The 26,689-nt window shown below is 42.1% G+C and overlaps 1 protein-coding gene across 2 annotated transcripts in view; it reads left to right on the top strand.

Moving 5' to 3' along the window:
- Window positions 1-311: 311 nt before the first annotated feature.
- Window positions 312-26,689, top strand: part of LOC143781170 (thiopurine S-methyltransferase-like) — a 35,254-nt gene continuing 8,876 nt past the window's right edge. The window contains exons 1-7 of one of the 2 annotated variants that reach the window (XM_077267666.1): window positions 312-421; window positions 11,948-12,072; window positions 15,801-15,893; window positions 15,997-16,129; window positions 24,347-24,399; window positions 24,524-24,598; window positions 26,030-26,115. In XM_077267666.1, the coding sequence (XP_077123781.1) occupies window positions 11,957-12,072; window positions 15,801-15,893; window positions 15,997-16,129; window positions 24,347-24,399; window positions 24,524-24,598; window positions 26,030-26,115 (556 nt within the window). In that variant the 5' untranslated portion in view covers window positions 312-421; window positions 11,948-11,956. Of the gene's footprint in view, window positions 422-10,807; window positions 10,967-11,947; window positions 12,073-15,800; window positions 15,894-15,996; window positions 16,130-24,346; window positions 24,400-24,523; window positions 24,599-26,029; window positions 26,116-26,689 lie in introns of those variants that run through there. The other variant, XM_077267667.1, reaches the window with a different exon arrangement.

The raw sequence follows: 26,689 nt of genomic DNA, 5'->3' as shown, positions 1-26,689 counted from the left end.
AATTTTGTAATTTTTAAAATGTAAAAAAATTTAAATGTTTTTTGCCTAAAATACAAAGGAAATACAAAGGAAATGTGTCATCTTTAACTTTATGCCTTTTAGAGATCATTTAATCTTTAAAGGGAACCTGTCATCAGGTTTGACCTATATGAAATATGGCCACCACCTTTCAAGCCTGATATACAGCATTCTATAATGTTGTATCTATGACCCCAACCCAACCTGCAAGACAAGAAAAGACCTTTTATTATAGGCACCTACGGGTGAGGGCAGAGAAGTACGCCTGTGCAGAAGCGCGATGCAGTGGATCCGACAAAGGGACGTGTCATCCACACGAAGCAAGAGGGAGGACGGCATCGCAAGACAAAGAGAGATGCTGGACCAAGACCACTGACACCCCTCGGACCTGACCGTCCCGCAGGTGAGTATAATAACAGGTGTTTTTCTTGTCTTGCAGGTTGGGACACATATACAGCATTATAGAATGCTGTATATCAGACCTGAAAGGTTGTTACCGTATCTCATATAGATCAAACCTGGTGACAGGTTCACTTTAACTTAACTATTCACAATAACAGTAATTTTGACCAGAGGTGTTCAAACCTTTACATGCAACTATATATAATGTCATTGCTGGGCATTGTGGTAACACAAGACAGATTGTTCAATTACCCCTGATGAAGCCAGTCTTCTGCAAATTTATGTATGAACTGACTTCTGTACAAGATGGCAGATTAGGAATATGATCCTAAAAGTTAGTGATTATGAACACTGCACTATAGGTAGGCATAAGCAAGATCTGCACATATATATTTTCCTAATGTTATTTATGGATAACCTTGCAATATGTGATATTAATTGGTATTGGGCAATAATCTGCAAGCAGAGGTTGGTAAGGGGTTAAGTAAACTAAATAAACCAATATATTTATTGTGCTGAAAAAGCAGGGCAAAGTGTACCGGAATACTAGAGATGTTTGCTCTTACCGATAGTGAAGAATACAAGCCAGTGCTGTGATACTAAACCATGTTATTGTAGATCTGATAAAGCAGTAAAGAAATTGCTGCACTTTACTCATGTCTTATTACCTCTTGCCATTGAGTCTCATTGTTTTAGAATTTTCACTATGTCTTAGGCCGGGTTCAGATTTGCGTTCGGGGGCTTTGCGGAGGGCTGCGTACGTCCTCTGCTAAGCCCCACCTACTTCCGCATACTTCTGCATGCGTCATTCGTACTTATCTTTAATATTGGGTACGCAGGACATGCGGATGTATGCGGATGCATCGTTTTGACGTGCCCACTGTCCGCACAAAACGCAACTTGTTGCAATGGCCTCATTCAAATATCAGTGATTTTTCTGATAGGAAAAGAAAGTCTGATTTTCATGGTTTTCAATGTTTTTGATTTGATCCTCATTAGTGTTTGGTCAGTGTTTCTGTTTTTACCATCAGTGTTTCAGCAGTGGGTTTTTTTGTATGAAAAAAATTAAATAAATTGGAAGGGTTCTCCAAAACATTACAGTGTTAAAAATGACAATGTGTGCTATCAGTGATTTTTCTTGGTCCTATAAATTTGAATGGGCAATTTAGTTTTGGGACTTGGATCAGAAAGAGATGTCTCCATTTTTTGCAGACCACAAAATACGGACATGTGAGCGGCCACATGGAGAAAAATAGATACATGTTCTAGCCGTGAAAAACACTGATAGAACACATGCGTGATTCATGCACGTCTGAATGATGCCTTATTGGTTGGGATCTAATGGGACCAACAAAAGTCACAAGAATGACAGGGTAACAGTTTCATTCTGCTTGTTTCTGTACAATAAAGATCATGACCTGGAATATTCCCGTCCTTTAGTTCGTTAATGTAGCGCCCCCACTGCCGCAGGGCCGAGGGGTACCCAGTACCGGGCCTCTCTATCTCAATTCTGGGATTGTCATGGTGGCTAGACCCGGCCCGTGACCCTGCTGAGGGGTGCCCAATGAAAGGGGTGGATGATGGTGTTGTAGTGTGGTGCCGGCCGCAGTAAATAACGAGGACACCAGGTTGCAGTCTCTTTACCTCTTCACTGAAGGCTTCAGGATCCTCAGTCCAGAATACGGTTAACCAGGCTACTTGGGTCCGGCCGGTCCGATGGCACCTCCAGAGTTCCCTTTGCAGGTGGAAATCTGTGCCTTCCTTCTAGCACTTGTGTGTTGTGGTCCTCCCCTGCTGTGCTTACGGGATAGTCCCCACAACTGTTGTGTCTGTTTCTGAAGTTCCCTCACAACTCGATTATGATGTTCTGCTTCGTCCCCCAGATGATATGGCTAGGACGCACCCGTATGACGGGTAGGCTCGGAGGTCTTCCGGGACTCTAGAGTCGCCCCTCTCCATATGTTGCCCCCTGTGTCTGCATAGGTGATTTTGGGTGAGACAGCCCACCTATAACTGACTGTCCTGCCGTAAATTTGAAGTAAGGCCTGGAGCTCAATACTTCCTCGGCGTTTCCGGCCACCGGCTGCGCGCCTCAGTAGGATGTTGCCTCGTCTTACAGCACGACTCCTACTGGTGATTCTCCTTGTTGCGTTGATCTCGTTTCTCACTCAGCACAATAAACCTCGCTTCTTGTCCTTTCTTGGTACCGCCACAATGACGTGCAGGCACAGTCCCGTAACGTTCTCTCTGTTCGCTAGGCCTCTGTCAGGATCCCACCCCTGACAGGGACCCCACTGAATCTTCCCCTGCAACACCCTCTGCCACAGGATGTTGCCTGGTTCCAACCCAGTCAGCTTTCTGTCTAACTTCCTATCTAACCCCCAGTTTTACCAGATTGTGAGGAGTGGCCTAATACATAGCACCCTTAGCTCCCCCTGGAGGCCAGACTGTGAAGTGTATTGGTGTCTGTGATACCTGCTCAGGTGAACTCCTTCAGTGCCATTAGACATACCATAGCCCCCCTTAGCGGCGGGCATCAGTACTGCAACGACCAGGACTCTGGGGCGCTGCACTCCCCCCCGGTTAAATACAGTACTCCTGGACTGGGAAGAAAACAACAATACATGTCAGCAAAAAGACATACAATTTTTGAAATGCAAATAACAGGTAAGTTTGAACAGAGCTTCCCTTTATGGGAGGTGAGGACACTTGAACGTTACAAACATGGTTAAATATTTTAAATAACATACTATAAATAACTTCTCTTACCCAACCGGGTATTCTACTTAGTGCAATTTTTGAACAATAATTTAACATTGCCTTTAAGGACGTACACGCTGAATCCACTAAAGATCTTCTTATAAAACACTATAAGGCTAATCAACTTTTCTTCATTTTCCACCTTTACATCTGCAGGACCGCCTGTCTATCTTCCCCAGGCCTACTGCCTCTCGTTCTGTTGCAGGACCGCCCCTTCTCGCCCGGGCCTACTGCCTTTCTGCTACTATACACAGTATAGAACTTATCAACCTTCTCTCAGTTCAAGATCACTGAGCCATCTCTGTATGGCTCCTAGGAGGACTCACTGACTACCCCGTATGGGTTCACTTTCCTGTCCTCATTCTCTAACACATTATTAAACATTTCTTACAATCAACTAACTAACTACAACTAACTGTTACATATCAGCATTATTACTTCTTCTTTCAAAACATCATTACACCTTTAAGTGCTATTGGTGAACGTTCCCTTTAAGAGGGGACCAAGTCTTTTGGAGGTAGTGCAACTTCTCAAGTTGCAAGTCCGTATACAGCAAGGACTCCGGTACTGTCTCCAGGAACAGTTTCTTCGCAAAGAGTCCTTTCCTTTTGTAAAACCAGTAGAGGGCACCCTTAAGAAGGTGCAAACTATTTACAATGAGTTTGTAATCATGCAGTGTTCATGATCCAGCAGTTCTTTTCAACAATGATGAACGAGAAACAAAAACAAAAAGGCAAAAATAGGGATCCCGGGTAAACGAAGGGATCCCTTTAAGAGTTAACCCTAGTCGGGTTGTAGCAGCAGAGTAAACACAAAAAGAACAAACAGTTAACTATATACAAATGATGAAGCATTCTTGCTTACTCAGTGTCTGGCTGGGCAGGAGGCGGCCTCCTTCCAGGCCTCACCTGGCAAACGGGTCGTGGTGGTGTAATGAGAATCAGTCCTGGCCTCAGCAACAATAGGATTCCTCGTCGGGACACCCTCCTCACCTGTGAGCGAGCACGACCCAGAGGCACGCGGTGGGCCTGGACTCCCTGGGGTTCCGTGGGGACAGGTTCCGGCGCCTTCCCTGCAGGAGGCTCGTTCTCCGACGTTCTGGCAGCGGCCTGAAGTGCGACACACCGCTGGACGCCCCGAGCCATCCAGCCAACCTCTCTCCTCCACCGGGTGTAAGTCACTGCGTCTCCGGGCTCCAGGTCGCGACCATACCTTCCCCCGCAGGGTCCCACCTCTTCCCGGTCCACACGGACTTGTAGTGGCTCTCCAATTCCTTGTATAACTCCCCGTCCTTCCCGGGAGTTAAAGAGCACCACCACACCCCAGTGCGACAGCGGGGCCTTCTCAACACTCGCCAGATCGACCTGAGCCGCGGGTTGGGGTCTGTTCCGCCACGCTGTCATCAGGCACCGCAGGTGTTCGGCCTCTGGCAGGATCCTCAGGCCCTGTGCCTGCAGCACACACTCCGCCGCGGTCGGGATGAAGGAAGCAGGGGACACCGGAGACAGGCGGACCTCCGTGGGTTGGCCCAGCCGAGCGATCACACGGGCATCAGCCTCCCGGCGGCATGCTATCTGCCGGGCCTCGGCTGTGGCCACACACTCCTCAGACGGCGGCCAGTTGGGTAGGCCCATCGGTGACTCCGTAAGGGCCAGTCCCTGCAACGATGGCGCATCTGGGGCTGTGTCGGGTGGTGCAGCCTCAGGCTGAGTCGGGCCATCCCCATGCGGTGCTCCCGGCGTCGCCATCTTTGCTTCCTCTCCAGTGTCTTCTTCCCGCGGTCTCTTTCGTGGGCGGCCCCGTCTCCATGGTCTCCACCCTCCAAAGAGGATGAGAAGGCGGACCTCAGCTGCTGACGGACACGTCCTCAGGATGCAGAAATGTTTAGACTGGGCAGCCATTGTCTTTCGCGCTCTTCAGCTAGTCCACGCCTACTCCACGCCCCTCTTCTCTTCCTGCGCTCTCCTCAGCGCTATAATGGCGGCTGGTTTTGGCGGCGGCGAATGGCAATCCACAGTCTTTGCAATAAGTCACAGTCCAAGTACAATAAATCACAATTCCAAGGCACACATGACCTGACTCTTCAGGCTTAAGTAGATCCTGTTCGTGGCGCCAAGTTGTAGCGCCCCCACTGCCGCAGGGCCGAGGGGTACCCGGTACCGGGCCTCTCTGTCTCAGTTCTGGGATTGTCACGGTGGCTAGACCCGGCCTGTGACCCTGCTGAGGGGTGCCCAATGAAAGGGGTGGATGATGGTGTTGTAGTGTGGTGCCGGCCGCAGTAAATAACGAGGACACCAGGTTGCAGTCTCTTTACCTCTTTACTGAAGGCTTCAGGATCCTCAGTCCAGAATACGGTTAACCGGGCTACTTGGGTCCGGCCGGTCTGATGGCACCTCCAGAGTACCCTTTGCAGGTGGAAATCTGTGCCTTCCTTCTAGCGCTTGTGTGTTGTGGTCCTCCCCTGCTGTGCTTACGGGATAGTCCCCACAACTGTTGTGTCTGTTTCTGAAGTTCCCTCACAACTCGATTATGATGTTCTGCTTCGTCCCCCAGATGATATGGCTAGGACGCACCCGTATGACGGGTAGGCTCGGAGGTCTTTCGGGACCCTAGAGTCGCCCCTCTCCAAATGTTGCCCCCTGTGTCTGCTTAGGTGATTTTGGGTGAGACAGCCCGCCTATAACTGACTGTCCTGCCGTAGGTTTGAAGTAAGGCCTGGAGCTCAATACTTCCTCGGCGTTTCCAGCCACCGGCTGCGCGCCTCAGTAGGATGTTGCCTCGTCTTACAGCACGACTCCTACTGGTGATTTTCCTTGTTGCGTTGATCTCGTTTCTCACTCAGCACAATAAACCTCGCTTCTTGTCCTTTCTTGGGGTACCGCCGCAATGACGTGCAGGCACGGTCCCGTAACGTTCTCTCTTCGCTAGGCTTCTGTCAGGATCCCACCCCTGAGAGGGACCCCCCTGAATCTTCCCCTGCAACACCCTCTGCCACAGGATGTTGCCTGGTTCCAACCCAGTCAGCTTTCTGTCTAACTTCTTATCTAACCCCCAGTTTTACCAGATTGTGAGGAGTGGCCTAATATATAGCACCCTTAGCTCCCCCTGGAGGCCAGACTGTGAAGTGTATTGGTGTCTGTGATACAGTGGGGCAAAAAAGTATTTAGTCAGTCAGCAATAGTGCAAGTTCCACCACTTAAAAAGATGAGAGGCGTCTGTAATTTACATCATAGGTAGACCTCAACTATGGGAGACAAACTGAGAAAAAAAAAATCCAGAAAATCACATTGTCTGTTTTTTTATCATTTTATTTGCATATTATGGTGGAAAATAAGTATTTGGTCAGAAACAAACAATCAAGATTTCTGGCTCTCACAGACCTGTAACTTCTTCTTTAAGAGTCTCCTCTTTCCTCCACTCACTACCTGTAGTAATGGCACCTGTTTAAACTTGTTATCAGTATAAAAAGACACCTGTGCACACCCTCAAACAGTCTGACTCCAAACTCCACTATGGTGAAGACCAAAGAGCTGTCAAAGGACACCAGAAACAAAATTGTAGCCCTGCACTAGGCTGGGAAGACTGAATCTGCAATAGCCAACCAGCTTGGAGTGAAGAAATCAACAGTGGGAGCAATAATTAGAAAATGGAAGACATACAAGACCACTGATAATCTCCCTCGATCTGGGGCTCCACGCAAAATCCCACCCCGTGGGGTCAGAATGATCACAAGAACGGTGAGCAAAAATCCCAGAACCACGCGGGGGGACCTAGTGAATGAACTGCAGAGAGCTGGGACCAATGTAACAAGGCCTACCATAAGTAACACACTACGCCACCATGGACTCAGATCCTGCAGTGCCAGACGTGTCCCACTGCTTAAGCCAGTACATGTCCGGGCCCGTCTGAAGTTTGCTAGAGAACATTTGGATGATCCAGAGGAGTTTTGGGAGAATGTCCTATGGTCTGATGAAACCAAACTGGAACTGTTTGGTAGAAACACAACTTGTCGTGTTTGGAGGAAAAAGAATACTGAGTTGCATCCATCAAACACCATACCTACTGTAAAGAATGGTGGTGGAAACATCATGCTTTGGGGCTGTTTCTCTGCAAAGGGGCCAGGACGACTGATCCGGGTACATGAAAGAATGAATGGGGCCATGTATCGTGAGATTTTGAGTGCAAACCTCCTTCCATCAGCAAGGGCATTGAAGATGAAACGTGGCTGGGTCTTTCAACATGACCATGATCCAAAGCACACCGCCAGGGCAACGAAGGAGTGGCTTGGTAAGAAGCATTTCAAGGTCCTGGAGTGGCCTAGCCAGTCTCCAGATCTCAACCCTATAGAAAACCTTTGGAGGGAGTTGAAAGTCCGTGTTGCCAAGCGAAAAGCCAAAAACATCACTGCTCTAGAGGAGATCTGCATGGAGGAATGGGCCAACATACCAACAACAGTGTGTGGCAACCTTGTGAAGACTTACAGAAAACGTTTGACCTCTGTCATTGCCAACAAAGGATATATTACAAAGTATTGAGATGAAATTTTGTTTCTGACCAAATACTTATTTTCCACCATAATATGCAAATAAAATGATAAAAAAACAGACAATGTGATTTTCTGGATTTTTTTTTCGCAGTTTGTCTCCCATAGTTGAGGTCTACCTATGATGTAAATTACAGACGCCTCTCATCTTTTTAAGTGGTGGAACTTGCACTATTGCTGACTGACTAAATACTTTTTTGCCCCACTGTACCTGGTCAGGTGAACTCCTTCAGTGCCATCAGACGTACCATAGCCCCCCTTAGCGGCGGAGCATCAGTACTGCAACGACCAGGACTCTGGGGCGCTGCATTAACATTGGTCAGAACCAATTTTTGTTTTCATACCACAGACAATATTTTACTTGACATTCACATTATTAAAGGGATTGTCCATTACAGGAAACCCCATATTAACCCCCCAAAGGGTGCTGCATAGATTAACAAAAAACTATACTTGCTTACTGGCAGGGTGAGGATGAGGTGTAGGCAGGGTAGGCACTCCTGCCTCCCCGAGGGGGGTGCACTTTAGGAAAAACAAAAAGAAAAAATGACAGTGCTGAATACCTGTGGCCTCCCAACTCCTTCCTCCGGCCACAGGAATTCAGCACAGCGACGGCCGGAGCACAGGCACACAGGGGAGCAGTGTCAGTCACTGACACCAGTCACCCATCTCTCTGCCCCAACAGCCCCTCCCTGGTTTCAATTGTATTTGCGTCTGTAAGATGTGAACCAACCTCCTGTCCTCCTCTTCCAGCCTGTGCTGAGCGGCATCTGCACACAGACTCAGAGCAGCCACTTAAGCAAGAGGTAAGGACTACCAGCTATGCAAATTGCAAAAAATCTTCACAGACGATTTGGCAGCACTGTACCCAATTAGAGTCAGTGATTTAGTGACTGATGTCGGAGCATTGAGCTCTCTAGTCGGTGCAGGATCGGAGTTCTGAGCACCGTTATCATATGACTGATTCTATTCTCTGACAGGGCTGCATCTTGTCATTACCTCTGTGATAAATACACGTTGGGACTGACCCGTGATCCTATCCCCCACATGCAGTTATCACTGTTAGCAGTGGTGTTACACATAGCTACCAACCATGCTGGATTCAGCGGGACTGTCCCGTCTCGTCACGTCAGAGCATTTGCCCAGGCTTCCGATACTCACCTCCCTTCTCTCTGACATCTTCATCGGTCTGTAGCTCCTCTTGCTTGGGGGAGGGGCCACTTCTCTCCACTCAGTGCATAAATTATATATTTCTGTGATCAAGTCCCACCAGGACTCAAATACACATCTCCATGTTCACAAGCTGCAGCTCTACCACGGAGCCACTGTTTATAATGATGTATGTAGGGGAATTTGGTAATCTTGACCTCTATTGCAGGCAGTGCACTCAGGAAAAGATTATACATGTCCATAGAGATACATTGTATATATATATATATATGTATATATAGTAATGCATTTCTATGGTCCCTGTATACTAACATGAAGAAAAATAGTTTTTTTTTGTTCCTATAAGTAGTAAAAATAATAAGCAGCAATTACAAAAATGTAATTTTCTCTATTTTTGTGAGTCTCCCCAGGTCTTGACCCCACAATCTCCACACTACAGACAAGAGAGTAAGCTTCTGAGCAACAAGCTCTGATGATGCAATGAGGAGAAATGTGTACACTGGATCTGTACTGCAGACTCTGACTCCATAGATAGATTATACTGAAGAATTTAAGTCCACAAGGACAGGGTCCTCTCCCCTCTGTACCAGTCTGTCATTGTAAATTTGTTTACTGATAACGATATCTATAACCCTGTATGTAACCCCTTTCTCATGTACAGCACCATGGAATTAATGGTGCTATATAAATAAATAATAATAATAATACTGAGACATAGAGATACATTGTGCACAGCATTGGATTTCTGTGTTTTTATTTTAGAGGGAGAATAAGAGCTTTTTTTCTTCTGATAAAATAATTTAAAAAAAACACTTGATAATGAAAAAAAATTGCCATTTTAATTAATTTTTTTAAAAATAATAAACCTCACAAATCAGCAAATAACATAGACATATTTGGTGTCCCTGTAATCATAACGACCAGCACAACACAGGGTTAAGATTATTTACGGGAATCGGTAAATTACATAAAACAATCGTCTGATTGATATTTCTGTATTAAACTCATTGAAAAATGGAACAAAACTGTAATGCTGAGGCCGTGTTCACACATAGCGCAAATGCTGTGTTCTGTCCTCAACACAAAACACCATGACAATCTTCTCCGGTTATTGCGTGTTTGCGTTTCTTTTATGTAATTTTGGTGTTTTTTTAATAGTACAGAAAAGCTTTGATTCTGCGCTTAAAAATGCAGTGGCATTTTTACATGCATTTTGTTTTTCAGAAGAAGCCTATGCCAAGTTTTTATCTATCTACTATTACAGATTTGAACCCTATAAATAGAAATTGGGAAAAAAACGTAGACTTATTCTGTGCTGCTGAATAACTGAAGATCTTGATATATTAAATAAAATGTGATTTTATTCAACGCGTTTCAAAGTACTGAGACTTCTTCATCAAGAAATACCAGAAATCTGTGGTATTTCCTGATGAAGAAGTCATCAGGAAACTATGAATCAAAGCAATGCAAAAACCATCAGACACATCATTTTATGTATAATGGGGTCCATTTAATTTCCATTATGGTATCCTCCAAATCCTGGAACCTTAATTGAATACAAATACTTTATTAGTGTCCATGACTATCCTTGGGCCTTACATTTACATTTTAGGATGAATATTGCAATTTGTCCCTTGTATTGTGTAAATGGTTCCCAAACAATGACTGATTCTATACCTCTATCTTTGAAGTTGCACTCCCTGTTAAGCTTCACCCCTAAAGTGCACCACTTTTTCACCCCAAAATACCAACGAAAGTAAAAAAAAGGTAAGAATTCTAGTGGAAGTGGTCGTCAGAGCTTGTTATCTGACCTATCGGAGGGGCAGTGCACTAGGCGTCCTAGTCTCTGACTTATGCCTTTGCTTTTTTACTAAGTTATGTGGTGGAGATGCCATCAGCTTCATCTGCCTAGGGCACCAAAATACCTTGTCCCATCCTTGTTTACCAGATTAACTTGCTTCTCCATTTTGAGTCCTTTGTGACCTGCTGGTCTCTGTCCCTCCTTTCAGATGGAGTTGTAAAGGCTGCCACCAATAAGCGATCATGTGACATGGTTTACATTGGTGATTGAAGGTTTGAGCCCTTCAGAATTTTCCACATTTTTGCATGAAATTCACCTAAAACTACACCCAATGATTGAAGCACTGGACTCTAATGTCAACTTCAAATTATATGCTAATAGAATTTTACATACTCTTCCCACTCACACACATGTTATATTGGCTTATTTTTCTCAATGACAAAATGTATTTTTGACTCTATCTAATGAATGGATTCACAAATGTTCAAGGTAATCTGTCACTGGGATCAACCCTCCTAAACTGTGTGTATGGGCATAGGAACTTAAAATGATACCTCGATACCTTATTGCAGAGAAAGCCACATTTTTATTTTATGCAAATTAGCTGTTAAAGTCTATCGACTGGACACAGATCTGCTTGAGAATCTGCCTCCAGAGCTTATTTTAAATGAATTACCAGTGTGCTACACTTTGTTCTCATAATCACACACAGCTCTGCAGTGAGATCATAGCTAAAACAGTACAGCAGATTTGAACCTTGTCTCATTACAAATTTTCAGTTGTCCTATCACAGTGCTGTTAGCTTTGCTGTATTGCCCCAAATTGGCTGCCTGTATCATGGAGGCTGAAGCACTATGAGAGGACATATATAGCTTTAAATCTTTGTAATGATACAATGTTAGCTTCTGCTGTACTGTTTTAGTTCTAATCTTACACAAAAACTAGATGTAATACCATTGTAAAAGCCAACAGAAATAGCACATTCCTACCACTGAAAATAACTCTACATAAGTACGTCTGCTTTTCCACATCTGCAAACTTGATGTGAAAATAAATCCTATTGAAATAACTGAGTGATGTGCTTCTTCCACATCTACTAAAAAGCACAAATTAATTAGAAGACACCTGAAATTTCGCAACACTGCTTTCACCTAACGGGTCAGATTATTGTGCCTTTAACAGCTTATCCGTGGGAATGTATTACCCTAAAACTACTGGTTTCCATTTTAACTTTTCTATCTTTTATTTCACAGCTTTAAATTATGTCCAATCCTACTGAATTCAGTGAGACAAAACAGGACCGGGTTCTTTCAGATAATGACTGGAAGCAGAAATGGGAAACAAGAAATATTGTGTTTCATGAAAATCATGTACACCAGTAAGTAACTACATCTAGCTGGACACCGTGCAATGTTATATCTTTATGTCATAATGGTTGTGATAATCACCCTGCAAGCGGTCATATTCCCATAACCCCTTAGCGACATATGTTAATATGTCAGCTCTCAGTCTTTGATGCGGGCCATAACATGGTATCAATAAAAACGTAAGTTCAGGGTACAAAAAAACAAGTCTTCAAATAGACCAAAATTTTAAAATGATATGGGTTTTGGAATATGGCAAAACATGTAACCTTTTTTTTTACAAAATTCAGATTTTTTTTTCGTAAATTTAAAAAAAATCAAACTATACATGTTCCACGCCTCCTCCCTGTAATTTGTCGGCACGCACACACCCCTTACACTGTATTTGCTCTTCATACTATAAAAACTACTCCTGTCCTTGTTGACTTCACCCTCTGATGAAGGCAGAAGCCGAAACGCGCGTCGGGGTGAACGCCACTCGGAGGAAGAAGCTCCATTCATAGTAAGTCTATTGCCTTCCCATTTTTGGTTATTACACTATGACTGTCACCAGTAGGTGAATTCACAAACATGTATACACTAAGATGAGCACTAAAAATTCTATACTGATGTTGTGATAAATCACTTTTCTTCCTAACAAAATAAGGAATTGACTTACGGCACTTGCATTTTATGTTTCTTCATAGATATGATATTTATGTCTTTTTTTAGTAATTATGCAAAAAAAAAATTCACATGTCTATGACAATACATACCACATGATATCACTGATGTTCCTCCTTCCATAAAGATAATTGTACCGGGTGCAGCGTCCATGTTTTTATTTTTTTGTATGTTACATTTTGGCGAATAGCTCTCAACATTGTTTTGATATCCATGTTACTACCTGTTCTAATAAAATATTTTTTGTTACTATTACTTTGTGGTCGGGACTATTTTGGACGTTTTTTTCTCCTTCCCCCTTTTCTTGATGTTTAGAATAATCGTAATCATACTGACTTGGATCATATTTCCAAGTCATTTTTACTGTATAATAAATGCTGTAAAACCAAAACACAAATGTGGAATTGATTTTTTTTCGCAATTTCATTGCACTTTGAATATTTTTCCCACTTTCCAGCACACCACATGATAAAATGAATGGTGTCATTCAAAAGTACAACTCGGCTTGCAAAAAAATAAGTCCTCATATGGTTATGTCGACAGAAAATTTAAAAAAAGGTAGGGCTATTGAAAGAAATGGAAGAAGAAACAAAAGCTCAAAAATGGAAAATCGCCAGATCAGGAAGGGGTTACTGATTAATGTGGTATAAAATTACTTTTCAGCAGCTTTTTTACATTTTTTAAACTCTTCCAATTTTTCATAACAAATCTACAATATCGTTTAGACAAGTGTGGAAAAATGCTGGAAAGAAAGAATGCTTTGAAAAAAAAAAAGCAGTGTAAATAGTTTTTGATGAATTTATAAAATGCAAATGGAACAAACATAAAAGAAATCTACATCAAATCAATAGTTGCTGTGACCTATCCTTTGTCGTCAAAACTGTATCAAAGCATCACATTCTTCAAAATACACTTGCACACAGTTTTTGGAGAGACTCAACTTTGAGGTTGTTCCAAACATTTGGGAAAACTAGCCACACATCTTTGGTTAATATAGGCATGCACCAATCCCTTTTGTCTTGTCATGTTATCGCTGAAAGACTCATGTAAAGATAAGGACTCTATAAGGCCATACTATCACTTCTAAGTCTCCTTTTTTTTCTATGCGGTGAAGATAGTTGTTAATAAAATTTGGTGTCGTTAATAACGTTTGGGGCCAATGTACTGCTACAGAATAAATTTGAAGCCAATAAGATTCCTTTCTGCTGCTATTGCATGGTTCTCAAATACATGTCTGTATTTCTCATCAGTGAGGGCAACGATAAGGACCATGCCTGTTGTGAATTCCGTTCTTGGACTCCCTCCTGTGGTCGTGAATGGTACTTTAGTGAGTTCTGTCCTTGGACACCCTCTGGTGGCTTTGAGTGGAACTGCTGATTTTTGAGGTTGGATTGCTCAGCTGCCCTCACTTATTGTTCCTGCTGGCTTTCCTATTTAACTCTGCTATGGTCGTTAGTTCATGCCAGCTGTCAATGTCTCAGTACTGGTTCAGATCTCTCTTGGAATTCTCAGATGACCTGTCTACTCCAGCAGAAGCTAAGTCCCTGCTAGTTCATTTGTTGTCCATTTGTTTTGAGTATATTTCTCAGTACATGCTATGTTTCTAGTCCAGCTTGCTATTATGATATTTCCTTGCTAGCTGGAAGCTCTGGGGGTGCAGAGTTGCACCTCCACACCGTGAGTCGGTGTGGAGGTCTTTTTGCAAACTCTGCGTGGTTTTTGTAGTTTTTAATTCTGACCGCACAGTTCCCTTTCCTATCTTTTGTCTATCTAGAGTAGAATCGGCCTCCTTTGCTAAAATCTGATTTCATTCCTGTGTTTGTCACTTTCCTATCAACTCACAGTCAATATTTGTGGGGGGCTATCTTTCCTTTGGGGAATTTCTCTGAGGCAAGGTAGGCTTCTATTTCTATCTTCAGGGGTAGTTAGCTCTTAGGCTGTGAAGAGGCGTCTAGGGAGAGTTATGAACGCTCCACGGCTATTTCTAGTGTTTGCGATAGGATTAGCGTTTGCGGTCAGTAGAGTTACCACCTCCTCAGAGCTTGTCTCAGATCCCCGTTTTAACTATCAGGTCATTCCGGGTGCTCCTAACCACCAGGTCCATAACAGTGCTCCTAACCACCAGGTCCATAACACATGCCCATCAGTGCCATCTGCTCAGAACTGGCAGGAACCAGTGGAACCCATTGACACCCTCTATTGCTCGAAGTCTTGTCAGATGTGGTCTTTCTGGAAGAATTGTGGACAAAAGGCATAGCATTAATATGGAAACATGGCCAAGTGTCTTAAATATACAAAAAATCATATGAACTTGGGTGCAGAAAAATAGCAGCAAGTGCTCTGGATTTATGAGTAAAAAATGTGAAATATTTGGATTTAACAAAAGGCAATTTATTTGCCAAGGACTGGGGAGCAGTATAATAATGACTGTGCAAACAACAGTGACGCACGGTTGAGGTTCCTTTAAATTTTGAGGCTTAATTTCATCAAATTGAGTTTGGGATTTGTTTAAGACTAATGTTGTACTCAATGTTAAGAAATACAAACATGCCTAATCCATCATGCAATACCATTAGAGAGACATCTGATTGGCTCCAAATGTATTCTGCAACTGGACAATGGTCTCAAACATACAGCCAATATCATTAAGAATTATCTTCAGGGTAAAGAACAAATTGTTCTGGTAGTGATGATATGGCCCTCACAAAGGCCTGATTTCCACATCAAGTTTGTCTGGTATTACATTAAGAGATAGAAGGATTTGTGGAAACTTACAGTCACAAAAGATCCGTGGTTAGTTTTCAAAGATGTTTGCAACAACCTCTCTGCAATATTTCTACAAAAACTGTGTGCAAGTGAAGCCAGAAGAAATGATGGTGTTTTAAAGGCTAAGATTGGTCACACCAAATATTGATTTAATTTACATTTCTCTTTTGTTCATTCACATTACATTTTATTAATTGATAAAAATTAACTATCAACATTATTTCTCAAATCATTCTTCACAGATGTCAAAACATTTGCACTGTAATACATTTATGCATAAATATACAGTATATACATTTATTTTTTTACCCAGGTTGCTGGTGGAATTCATTAATGAAATGCAGAATGGCAGAAGACAGCTGAACATCTTTTTCCCTCTCTGTGGCAAGGCGGTGGATATGAAATGGTACATGCAGATAGTTCTGAGCTCTTCATAATAGTGCGTTTTTGAAACCATATTCAAAACCTTTTATTAATAACTAGAATGTATTGATTATGGTTTATCTTAGGCTCGCTGATATGGGCCATAATGTGGTTGGGGTTGATGTCTGTGAAATAGGACTAAAAGAGTTTTTTTCGGAACATAATATCCCTTATACTGAAGAAGCTGTAGCCGAGATTCCTGGAGCCAAAGTATTTAAGGTTTGTGACTTGTTTCTTTGGCAGTTAAGGTTGTGTTCACACTCTGTTTGTTTGCAGATTTTACTCACACAGAAAATATTAGCAGGGCACATATGTTAAACCTATGGCCTATATGTTTGTGTCTGTATGCCAAGTAAAAGCATTAACTAGTTCAAAGTTAGGTACATTAAAGCATATCAATCATGCATACATCAAAAGACATTGTTCTGATGCATGTTTGAGCTATACATTGCGTTCCAAATTATTATGCAAATTCTATTTTTCTCTGATTTTCCTAATTGGTCAATGCAAATGAGTTAGTATAATGTTCAAATCATCAACCATTAGATTCTAAATAACATTTTATTGGACAAACCTCTCAATGATAAAAGTATTTTTTTTCAAAACTGATGAATTTGTCTGGTAGAAACCTTGCTCATTATTCCTTTATCTGCACAAATCCGTCTGTCATCTATGTCAGCGACAAATCTTTTCACAGTACAATAATCGTGCTTAAGGTTTCATACAATAGCTAATATTTACATACCTTGTCCAAGGCATTGCACTATTTGCTGGTTTTCTGCAGCAGAGAGATAATTTTCATTTAAAATATTTCTTGAAAGATGTGGCCTGCTTAATAGTGTATAACATTCTTTTTAAGTAGTTTACCTTTAGGTGGACTCACATGGCAAACTAATTATCACAGGTGTTTGAGATAAATATTCAGAGATCAAAAAAACCCTGAGACAAAATACCATCAATGAGTTTATAAGAAAAACTAAAACTTACATCTTTATGACACTAAAATCCAATTTGCATAATAATTTGGAACGCGGTGTAGTTACAAAAAAAGCAGTAGTGCAGATGGGCACCACCCACCAATATGAAATAAGAATGTAGCAAAGATACATCAAAGTATACATAGACACTAGATATTCATTGAATTCTACTTACATTTCCCAAAAATATGTTCATCAAAATGTGGATTATTTGTAATTCGCTTCCGTGACGATTCAGCAAAATGTAAATTGTCATTAAAGGGTAAAAAAAAGCAAAAAATCGTTATCCTAACCTCATCATTCACCTCTTCGGCTTCTCCACTGCTTACTATCAAGTCCTGTACTTGTCACCTATTGCGCACTTTGGGTAGTCATGATCTTTCGTGTACTTGCGCAAAATCCTCCTGGTAATTTCAGCGTGAGAGCCTGGGTTCAGAAGATGAGACAAGATATGGTGAAGAGCGTAAGGACTGGAAAGGTGAATTTCAGGATTTTTTTAATTTACTATTATGATTATGTTGTTTTGGGGTTTGTAGAGATTCCCAAAACATAACAATGGACATTAAATTTGTAAATAACTTCTCCACTAATCAAATTTCCCAGGAAAATCCAAATTTGAATTTTGCCTGATCCATATTTAATAGACATCAAAAACTGAAGACACAACAAAAGAAAATGCACAGACCCATGTACATCAAAAAATGTATAATTTTTATTTAAAATCAATGCAAATTCAGTACAAATACAAAAAGCCTGATATACTTACTAGTGATGAGCGAATATAGCACGTTCGGTTGTCCTCCGAGTATTTTTTAGTGCTCGGAGATTTAGTTTTTATTGCCGCAGCTGAATGATTTACATCTGTTAGCCACCATAAGTACATGTGGGGGTTGCCTGGTTGCTAGGGAATCCCCACATGTACTTATGCTGGCTAACAGATGTAAATCATTCAGCTGCGGCAATAAAAACTAAATCTCCGAGCACTAAAAAATACTCGGAGGACACCCGAGCGTGCTCGGGAAATCTCGAGTAACGAGTATATTCGCCCATCACTAATACTTACTAATGCAGATAAGCAATGTTGAACTGTATCCATACTCCCCCCCCCCAAAAAAAAAATGACAAAGGTGAAAGAATATTGGTTCTCCTTTGTACAGGTGAGTACTCCCCATACTTAGATAAATATTTTCTTTGGAAAATCCAAGACCATTTCAGGTTCCCCCTCACATTCTACCACATCTACACAAACCATATAGTGCTGTTAACAGGGCCCCAGTCAGTAATAATGCCTCTTCTTTGTCCAACATAGTTATACTACACTCCTGTTGTGCCCCACACAATAACAGTGCCCTCTGTCGGCCCATACACAGCTATAATGTTTCCTCTGCACTAAATTGTAGGAATAATGCTCCCCTGTGCCTCCATAAGCACTGTATAGCAATAATCCCCGTGCCTCCTTATAATAACAATGCTCTCTTGTGCCTCCTTACAGCTACACAGCACAATACAGAAATAACTCCTTTGTGCCTCCCTTAATAATAATCCTCATTGACACCTTATAACATGGGTGGGGAACTTCCAGCCCGAGGGCCATTTGCGTCTTCTTTTCTGGCCCCGGCAGATTTTCGGTGACCGCAGTGCTTGGACCAGGGATCACAATGCTCAGGCAATAGCTGGCAAATGGACAGCCACCGCCCGTTTAATTGCTTCTCACACTGAGTGCACGCACACGCAGCGTTTACTACTGAATGCTGCAGTGCATGCAATGAAGGATTATGGCCTGAAGTTTTCCAGCATCAAGGTGTCCTTTGTTGGAGGAGTCAGCGTGCTCTGTTCTCCAATCCCGCCGATGAGGACAACTACAGTGTTAGCCAAAGCCCATCATGAAATGTATATGTCCGATAGTCTCATATGCCCAAAACCCCTTCCTGTGATGTATGTGCTTCAATGCTTCAAGCCTTCCTATGATGTATATGTCCCCAGCTCCTCCTATGATGTATATGCTCCAAGCCCCATGCCCCTCCTGTGATGTTTATGTCCCTAGCCCCTCCTGTGATGTATATGTCCCAGCCCCCCTGTGATGTGTATGCCCCCAGCCTTTCCTGTGATATATATGCAACAGCAACTCCTGTGATTTATATGCTCCCAGCCCCTCCTGTGATGTACATGCCCCCTGTGCCTCTTGTGATGTATATGCCTCATCCCCTTGTGTGATGTATATGCCTCATCCCCTCCTGTGATGTATTTGCCCCAAAATATCTAGTGATATATATGCCCCAGCATCTCCTTTAATGCATATTTCCCAGTGTCTACTGTAATGTATAAGCTGCAGCTCCAATGTCTATGTGATGTATATACAATTGTCTGTGTCTCCTATGTGATTTATATAGAGTAGTCTCGGTGTCTCCTATGTAATGTATATACTGCAACCCCAATGTCTCCTATGTGATGTATACAGCAGTCTTGGTGTATCCTATGTGATGTACAGTTGTGCTCAAATGTTTACATATCACGGCATAGTTTTTGCTTTCTTGGCCTTTGTTCAGAGAATATGAATGATAACACCAAAACTTTTACTCCACTCATGGTTAGTGGTTGGGTGAAGCCAATTATTGTCAAACTACTGTGCTTTCTCTTTTTAAATCATAATGACAACCCAACACATCCAAATAACCCTGAGCAAAAGTTCACATACCCTGGTTATTTTGGCAGGGTAACATGCACAGAAGTAGACACAAATGGGTTTGAATGGCTACTAAAGGTAACATCCTCACCTGTGACCTGTTTGCTTGTAATCAGTTTGTGTGCATGAAAGCTGAGTGAGTTTTTGGGATCCATACAAACTCTTGCATCTTTCATCCAGCCACTGCTTTTCTGAATTGCGAGTCATGGGGGAAGCAAAAGAATTGTCAACGGATCTATGGGAAAAGGTAGTTGAACTGTATAAAACAGGAAAGAGAAACTGTAATAATTATAGGGGATAACTCAGGAGACTCTTTGCGTGGAACAAGACAACTACAGGACACAGTTTTATAAGTGGTAAAGTCTATATTATCACACGGTGATTCAAACAGGTGCAGAGAGAAACTGAAGTCCACAACACTTGGTGCAAATAATAAACGCAGCTTAGCAGTCTATAGGAAACTTCAGAGCAAAATGCAATCAAGCAGAAAGTCTATGAAGCACAGTTATTCTTGTGGATACTTGACACGAATAAATCCTTGTCTTAGTCCAGACACAGATAGATATGCTTATAGGCAGTTCAAATCATTTCTTAGCTCAACCAGGGAGGCCTGGTTAATAGTCTCAGGTTAATGCAAAGCAGCAGCAGCTTACATGTCCAGCAAATGCAGGTGGAAATAAACACGAGCAGCAGATGAAGGAGGATTACTAGTAACTTGTGTATGCAGCAGGAACTCAGAGCAGAGTAGCAGGATCACCACACAGGTTCACAGGAGCAGGTGTATAGCCAGGGAGTAATCAGAGATCAGGAGCTGGATGCAAGGCAGAATACTCTAGCACAGACTGAAGGCTGGGGTGGAGATTTATAGCAGGAAGACACAGTGCACATGAGACCAAAGACGCCATCTTGGAAGAGGGCAGTAATGCACAAAAGGTAAAAAATGTTCAGAGTCCTGACAGATACAAAAAGATATCCAAGGAATTGATAATGCCAGTCAGCAGTGTTCAAATTGTGATTAACAAATGGAAAATCAGGGGCTCTGTAAAAACAAAACCACAGTCAGGTAGACCAACAAAAATTTTGTCCACAACTACCAGGAAAATTGTTCGGGATGCAAAGAAAAACCCACAAATAACATCAGCTGAAATACAGGACTCGCTGAAAACTAGTGGTGTGGCTGTTTCAAGATGCACAATAAGGAGGCACTTCAAGAAAAATGGACTGCAGGGTCGAGTCGTCAGAAGAAAGCCATTACTGCACAAATGCCACAAAGTATCTCACCTACAATACACAAAACAGCACGGAGACAAGCCTCAAAACTTCTGTAACAAGGTAATTTGGAGTGATGAGACAAAAATTTACCTTTTTGACCACAACCATAAACATTACATTTGGAGAGAGGTCAACAAGGCATACGATGAAAGGAACACCATTCCTACTGTAAAGCATGGGGGTGGATCGCTACTGTGTGAGCTACAAAGGCACAGGAAACTTTGTCAAAGTTGAAGGAAAGATGAATGCAGCACGTTATCAGCAACTACAACTACTTATCACAATAAGGGTAAGGTAATTAAATGCTTGGCCAAATATAGCAGGACAAATTTCAAGTTGATAAAAAAAACTCGTAAGGTAAAAAAGGTAAAATAAAAAATCAACAATATCCCATACCTTCCATCGTTCTGTCAGTCCCACGATGTAAATCCATCTGAAGGGGTTAAATCATTTTACAGCCAGGAGCTGTGCTAATGCAGTCGCTCCTGTCTGTAAAATGTTGTGAATGAATGTAATGCAGGGGAATGTCCTGTAGTTACCTTGAGTCGCGGTGATGCGCCCCCTGCTGGATGTCCTTATATGAACTCGAGCGTGGGAAGGTATGGGATATTGTTGATTTTTTATTTTACCTTTTTTACAGAACGAGGGTCTTCAGGTGGATTACCAGTATAATAAAATATTACAACACCCTGTGTCTTTATTTCATTAAAATACTTTTAAATAATGTGTGTGTGTGTTATTACCCATTTCGTACTATTGGATTAATAATGGATAGGTGTCATAATTGACGCCTCTCCATTATTAATCTGGCTTAATGTCACCTTACAATAGCAAGGTGACATTAACCCTTCATTACCCCATATCCCACCGCTACATGGGAGTGGGAAGAGAGTGGCCAAGTGCCAGAATAGGCGCATCTTCCGGATGTGCCTTTTCTGGGGTGGCTGGGGGCAGATGTTTTTAGCCAGGGGGGCCAATAACCATGGACCCTCTCTAGGCTATTAACCCCTTCATGACCTTGGGATTTTCCATTTTTCCGTGTTCGTTTTTCACTCCCTTCCTTCCCAGAGCCATAACTTTTTTATTTTTCCGTCAATTTGGCAATACGAGGGCTTATTTTTTTGCGGGACGAGTTGTACTTGTGAACGACATCATTGGTTTTACCATGTTGTGTACTAGAAAATGAGAAAAAAATTCTAAGTGCGGTGAATTTGCAAAAAGAGTGCAGTCCCACACTTGTGGGTTTTTTTTTTTGGCTTTTTTGCTAGGTTCACTAAATGCTAAAACTGACCTGCCATTATGATTCTCCAGGTCAGTATGAGTTCATAGACACCTAACATGACTACGGTAGGTTCTTTTTTATCTAAGTGGTGAAAAAAAATTCCAAACTTTGCTAAAAAAAAAAAAAAAATTGCGCCATTTTACGATACTCGTAGAGTCTCCATTTTTCATGATCTGGGGTCGTTTGAGGGCTTATTTTTTGCGTGCCGAGCTGGCGATTTTAATGATACCATTTCGGTGCAGATACAGTCTTTTGATTGCCCGTTATTGCATTTTAATGCAATGTCGCGGCAACCAAAAAAACGTAATTCTGGCGTTTCAAATTTTTTTCTCGCTACGCCGTTTAGTGATTAGGTTAATGCTTTTTTTTGACAGATCGGGCGATTCTGAACGTGGCGATACCAAATATGTGTAGGTTTGATTTTTTTTTAATTTCTTTATTTTGATTGGGGCGAAAGGGGGGTGATTTAAACTTTTATTTATTTATTTTTTTTCACATTTTTTTTAACTTTTTTTTTTAAACTTTTGCCATGCTTCTATAGCCTCCATGGGAGGCTAGAAGCTGGCACCACTCGATCGGCTCTGCTACATAGCAGCGATCTGATGTTCGCTGCTATGTAGCAGAAATGCAGGTGTGCTGTGAGTGCCGACCACAGGGTGGCGCTCACAGCTACCGTGGATCAGTAACCATAGAGGTCTCAAGGACCTTTATGGTTACAATGCTGAAGCATCGCTGACCTCCGATCATGTGACGGGGGTCGGCGATGCGATCATTTCCGGCCGCCTGGCCGGAAGCGGTAGTTAAATGCCGCTGTCTGCGTTTCACAGCGGCATTTAACTAGTTAATAGGCGTAGGCAGATCGCAATTCTGCCCGCGCTTATTACGGGCACATGTCAGCTGTTCAAAACAGCTGACATGTCCCGGCTTTGATGCGGGCTCAGCGCCGGAGCTCGCATCAAAGCGGGGCTTCTGACCTCGGACGTACTATCCCGTCCGAGGTCAGAAAGGGGTTAATATCCACCCTCAGTCACTGGCTTTACCACTCTGGCGGAGAAAATTGCACGGGAGCCCACGCCAATTTTTTTCGCGATTTAACCCTTTATTTTACAAGCTACAGTGCCCAAATTTTGCATATACACACTACTAACATTAGTAGTGTGGAATATGCAAAAAAAAAAAAGGGATATGAGATGGTTTACTGTATGTAAACCATGTCTCATATCCTGTCGGGTTTGTAAAGGAGAAAGAAAAAGCCGGCAATTGAATTACCGGCTTTTCTATAGAACACCGCTGCGTATTTCTCGCAAGTCACACTGCTGGTCCGTGTGTAATCCATATTTTTCTCGCCCCCATAGACTTTCATTGGCAATTTTTTTGCGCAATACGGTGACAAACGCAGCATGCTGCGATTTTCTACGGCCGTACAAGACCGTATAATGCGGATCAGTAAAATACGGCAGATAGGAGCTGGGACATAGAGAATCATTGTACCGTATCCAATCCGTATTTTCTGCACCTCTCATACGTCCGTAAAACTCGCTAGTGTGACGCTGGCCTAACACTTGAACTTTGAATTGTAAATTTGTGGTAATTATTCCTTAACTGGAATTTTATAGTAGTGTTTGATCCGAATTTTTGTATATCCCAGAATTGTTTCATCTTTTTTGACCCTCAATCCTTATTTTTTAGGGAGTGTGAATTCAGGACACCATTTATCTGCATTAATATTGTAGTATGTCAGATTTTAAGTGTTCTTGATTTTTGTGTTTGTCCATTTCAATTTATGTTAAATAAAAGTGATAAATTATTTTATGAACATGGGTGTATGTTTAGTTTTTTTTATGTGTTTTTTTCTTATTCTTTTATTGGAATGGTACATAAATCCTAGTGATTTAGTTTCATACTACACTGCAAATGTATATTATTTTAATGTAGGTGGTGAGAAAGGCAGATTATGGAGAACTTTTCTACCATCTATCCTGGGGGCAGCGTGAAAATAATCCAGCCAGGCCAATAATGTATTTGATATTATTCATAGATGTTACACAGTCCAATGGCAAGTCTCCCCCTCCCACAAAAATAAGAATTTCTCAATGATTGCCACTGAAGATTGGACAAAAAAAAACCCATTTCAAAACAGCAGTTGGACCTCATTATTTATTACTGTGGGTAAACCTCTTTTTATACACCGTATGTTTAATATCCACATTATTTGATTTCAGAGTGTATCTGGGAACATTGCATTGTACTGCTGCAGTATTTATGACATATCTCAGTAAGTATTCACTCCATAAGATTATTTACCGGATACCAGAACTCAACTTATAGCGATATTTTTTCTTAACATAAAAAAGTACCGTATCTTGAGTATCTGACTAATGATTTTGTGTCATCTGCAGCTCGGTCATTGGAAGGTTTGATGGAATGTGGGACAGAGGAGCATTTGTAGCTGTGAACCCAAAAGACCGAGAACGGTTAGTTAATGTGTGTAATCATAGAAATCTTTTCTATTGCTAAATAGGTTATAACTAAATTGTTACTTTTTATTCATTTTAAAGTCTTTTTACTAAATGGTTAAATGGTCACTAAGGCCGGGTTCACACTTTGCGGCGTGCTCTGCGGGTTTATCCCGCAGCGGAATTGATAAATCTGCAGGGCAAAACCGCTGCGGTTATCCCTGCAGATTTATCGCGGTTTGTTCCGCGGTTTCCGCTGCGGGATTACTCCTGTACTATTGATGCTGCATATGCAGCAATATGCAGCATCAATAGTAATGATAAAAATAATAAAAATTGGTTATACTCACCCCCTCTGATGTCCGGATCTCCTGGGCGCTGCACTCGGCGGTCCGATTCCAAAGATGCTGTGCCGAGAAGGACCTTCGTGACGTCACGGTCATGTGACCGCGGCGTCATCACGGTCATGTGACCGCGACGTCACCACAGGTCCTGCTCGCACAGCAAGTGAGACCGGACGGCCACGGGCAGCGCTGTGAGCTGAGTATAGCATCATTTTTTATTTTAATTCTTTTTTTTTTACACTATTCATGCTTCCCAGGGCCTGGAGGAGAGTCTCCTCTCCTCCACCCCGGGTAGCAACCGCGCATTATCCGCTTACTTCCCGCAACGTGGGCACAGCCCCATGCGGGAAGTAAGCGGTTCAATGCATTTCTATGGGTGCAGAATCGCTGCGATTCTGCACAAAGAAGTGACATGCTGCGGGTTGTAAACCGCTGCGTTTCTGCGCGGTTTTTCCCGCAGCATGTGCACAGCGGTTTGCGGTTTCCATAGGGTTTCCATGTTAATGTAAACGCTATGGAAACTGCTGCGGACCCGCAGCATCAAAATCGCCGCGGATCCGCGGTAAAAACCGCGAAGTGTGAACATGGCCTTACATTTCGGCAAGCTTCATAAATCAATAGTAACTGAAAATAAAAGAAACGTTGTAACATGTTATATGAGAAAACCGCTTTTATGCATCTTCCTAGTGAAAAATGTAGGATACAAATCATATAATGGCCAAAAATAGTGTTATTCCTCATGCTACATTATGTCCAGGCACCTGCTGTAAAGTAAATATCTGAATCTGCTGTTGCACAAGATTAGATAGAATCACGTGAATTAAAAAGAAAACAAACGTTAAAAGATTTAAAAATGGATTCTGCAATCAGTAGAGAGGATAATATATATACAAAGGCATCGCAGATGTCCTGGCATTTTGACAGTATAAGGCTTTGGACTGCAATGCCATGTTATATAAGGATAGAATTAAGCCCTTATTTATGAACACAGATGTAATACTACTTTTAGTCATCCTCCTTACCTGCATCTTTTTTATTAATTTTGTATAGCGTAAATTCCTACTTGATGTATTGACGTACTATCCGTATTCTTTTTTCCCCACAGTTATGCCAACATTGTCTTGTCACTAATGGCTAAGGACTGTCGATACCTACTTGTAACAGTCGAATATGACATTAAGTTGGTCAGAGGTGAGAAGAACACTTGTTAAATATGTCACTCTTTACTCATAGTTTTATATTTCATTTAAATGGTCTCAGTTTGTATTCGACTATATAGATTTTCAACTCTAAATATTTTCAATTTGGATATTGATTTGAGATCCCATCAACTGCAGTGATTGTTGCTCCATATTAAAATCAAATGTTGTCCTACAATTCAATAATTAAAATTGAGGTCCACACCATCAGGCTCTTCCATCCCCTCTCCCTCAGAGTAGCTGTCATATATCGTCCTCCAGGCTCACCCACCCAGTTCCTTGACTATTTTTCTGCCTGGCTGCCACACTTCCTGTCCTCCGAATTGCAAACCCTAATCCTGGGAGATTCAACATCCCCATTCCCTCATATCTCCTCCAGTTTTTCTCTCCAGTCGTCACTACTCAATTAAGTAAAATTTTCAATCTCTACCTCTCCTCTGGTATTTTCCCCTCCTCCTTCACACACGCTATCATTACTTCATTATTAAAAACAACCTCTCTTGACCCATCCTGCACAAATAACTACAGACCAGTTTACAATCTCCCTTTTATCTCTAAACTCTTGG

The sequence above is a fragment of the Ranitomeya variabilis genome, chromosome 6 (assembly GCF_051348905.1).
Source record: "Ranitomeya variabilis isolate aRanVar5 chromosome 6, aRanVar5.hap1, whole genome shotgun sequence".
In the NCBI taxonomy this organism is placed as follows: domain Eukaryota; kingdom Metazoa; phylum Chordata; class Amphibia; order Anura; family Dendrobatidae; genus Ranitomeya; species Ranitomeya variabilis.
This window is presented reverse-complemented; position numbering and strand designations above follow the sequence as displayed.